Source organism: Dasypus novemcinctus, chromosome 18 (genome assembly GCF_030445035.2).
Source record: "Dasypus novemcinctus isolate mDasNov1 chromosome 18, mDasNov1.1.hap2, whole genome shotgun sequence".
Taxonomy (NCBI): domain Eukaryota; kingdom Metazoa; phylum Chordata; class Mammalia; order Cingulata; family Dasypodidae; genus Dasypus; species Dasypus novemcinctus.
Window position 1 is genome coordinate 85,735,120 of NC_080690.1, and position 1,670 is coordinate 85,736,789.

At 72.7% G+C, this 1,670-nt stretch overlaps 1 protein-coding gene across 1 annotated transcript; it reads left to right on the plus strand.

Annotated features, from left to right (window-relative positions):
* Window positions 1-401: 401 nt before the first annotated feature.
* Window positions 402-1,319, plus strand: LOC131274185 (uncharacterized). The gene has a single exon (XM_071209019.1). It carries the CDS (start codon window positions 402-404, stop codon window positions 1,317-1,319), a length of 918 nt encoding a protein of 305 aa, XP_071065120.1.
* Window positions 1,320-1,670: the final 351 nt, after the last annotated feature.

Consider the following 1,670-nt stretch of genomic DNA (forward strand, 5'->3'; position numbering starts at 1 on the left):
CGGGGGCAGACAGGGCAGGTGAGGGGCGACGTCGGCCGGAACCACGGGCTGCAGGAAAGAACGCTCCCATGAAGAGAGCCTTGGAGGGGGCCCCAGGCCTTGCGCGGCGGCCCCTGGGGGCAGTGATCAGGCAGGGACCAGGGCACGTCGGGGGCGCACATCCGAGGCGCGGGACAGCTACGGAGCTGGAGGGCGCCCGCGGCTCGGGCTGCACAGGCCAGCCCCAGCAAGGGCGGCACTTAGGTCGGGAAGCCGGGGCAGGAAGCGTGGGCCGGGCGTGGGGAGCACGGAGTGACCCCTCGGGAAGGTGGAAGGGCAGAGTCCAGCCCAGGACGCGGGGTGGCGGGAGGGCCTGGCCAGCAAGGCCGCCAGGGCCCAGGGCTCAGGCACCGCATCGCGGGATGGGCCGCTCCCAGCTCGCCGGGAGCCCGTCTCCTCTCGCGGTGAGTCCACGCCCGCGGGCTCTTGGGTCACGTGGCCGTCGGGAAAGGTCAGTGCGTCCACGGCCACGGGCAGCCGCCTCTCCAGGTCGCTGCGCTGCCCTCCCGTGCTCCCCACGCAGAGATGCCGGGCCCCGTGCCAGCGGCGCCACCTCCCCCACCAGCCACAGGCCAGGGGCAGAGACGATCCCCGAGCTCATGGCCAGTCGGGCAGGCCCCGGCCCTCCGGCCAGTCCACTGCCGCCGAATCTGCGGGACACGCCGCCCAGACACAGCCCAGCGAGCTCTCCCGCCCGCCCTAAGCCCTGCGCCCCGGGCGTAGGAGCCGCCCGTGCCGCCTTCCCACCAGCACACCCTCTCAGACCGCAGACCCTCGCTCTCCACACCCCCTGCACCCTCCGGGCCAGGCCACAGGCCCCTTCCCAGCGCCTCCCCGTGCCGCTCGGGCGTCCCGGCAGGTCTTCGGGGGCGCCGGGATCCAGGGCCCCCAGGATTCTGCTGCTCGCGTTGCTGGGGCAGCCCCAGCACCTCCGAGGGCCTCCGCCGGCCCCTTCCTGGCTTCGGCCGGAGGCGCCCACGGCGGATGCGGAGCTTGGCCCCCTCGGCCTCCCAGCTCCGGCCTGCACCAGCCCCTCTCCGCGGCCCGCCCGGCACCGGCTCCCCGGGGCCAGGCAGACCCCCCGGCTGACCCGCGCCAAGCCACCGGCCCCAGCGCGACTCCTCCGGCTCCACCAAGGCTCCCCACAAGACAGCGACGGCTTGGCGAGGAGTGCAGAGGCGGCAGCCCTGGGCCGGGCCTTCTCTGAGTACCGCTTGGCCTCTGGGCCCGTCGGCTGTGCACGCTCCCTGGGGAGGCCTGGACACAGCCAGACGCTGTGAACCGCGCCCGGCAGCCTCTTCTCTCCCTCCTCTCTCCGGGCGCCCCAGCAAGGAAGCCAAGCAGAGGACACGTCCTCAGCCCCAGCTCGCCTTTCCTGCCCTCCAAAGCCAGTGGCCCCAGGACCTGAAGAGCTCTCCTGAGCTGGGCCCAGTGCCCACGCCATCCACAAGCTGTGGGTGTCTGCAACCCCAACGCCTTCCCTGAACCCCCGCGCCTCCAGGTGCCCCCACGGCGCCTCCACAGGGGACCTCGGGAACACCTCACACTCACCATGCCAAAACCCAGCTCCTGAGAGTACCTCACAAAATCACACCCACCAGTGAGTTTCCATCTCAGCTGATGGCCCTCTC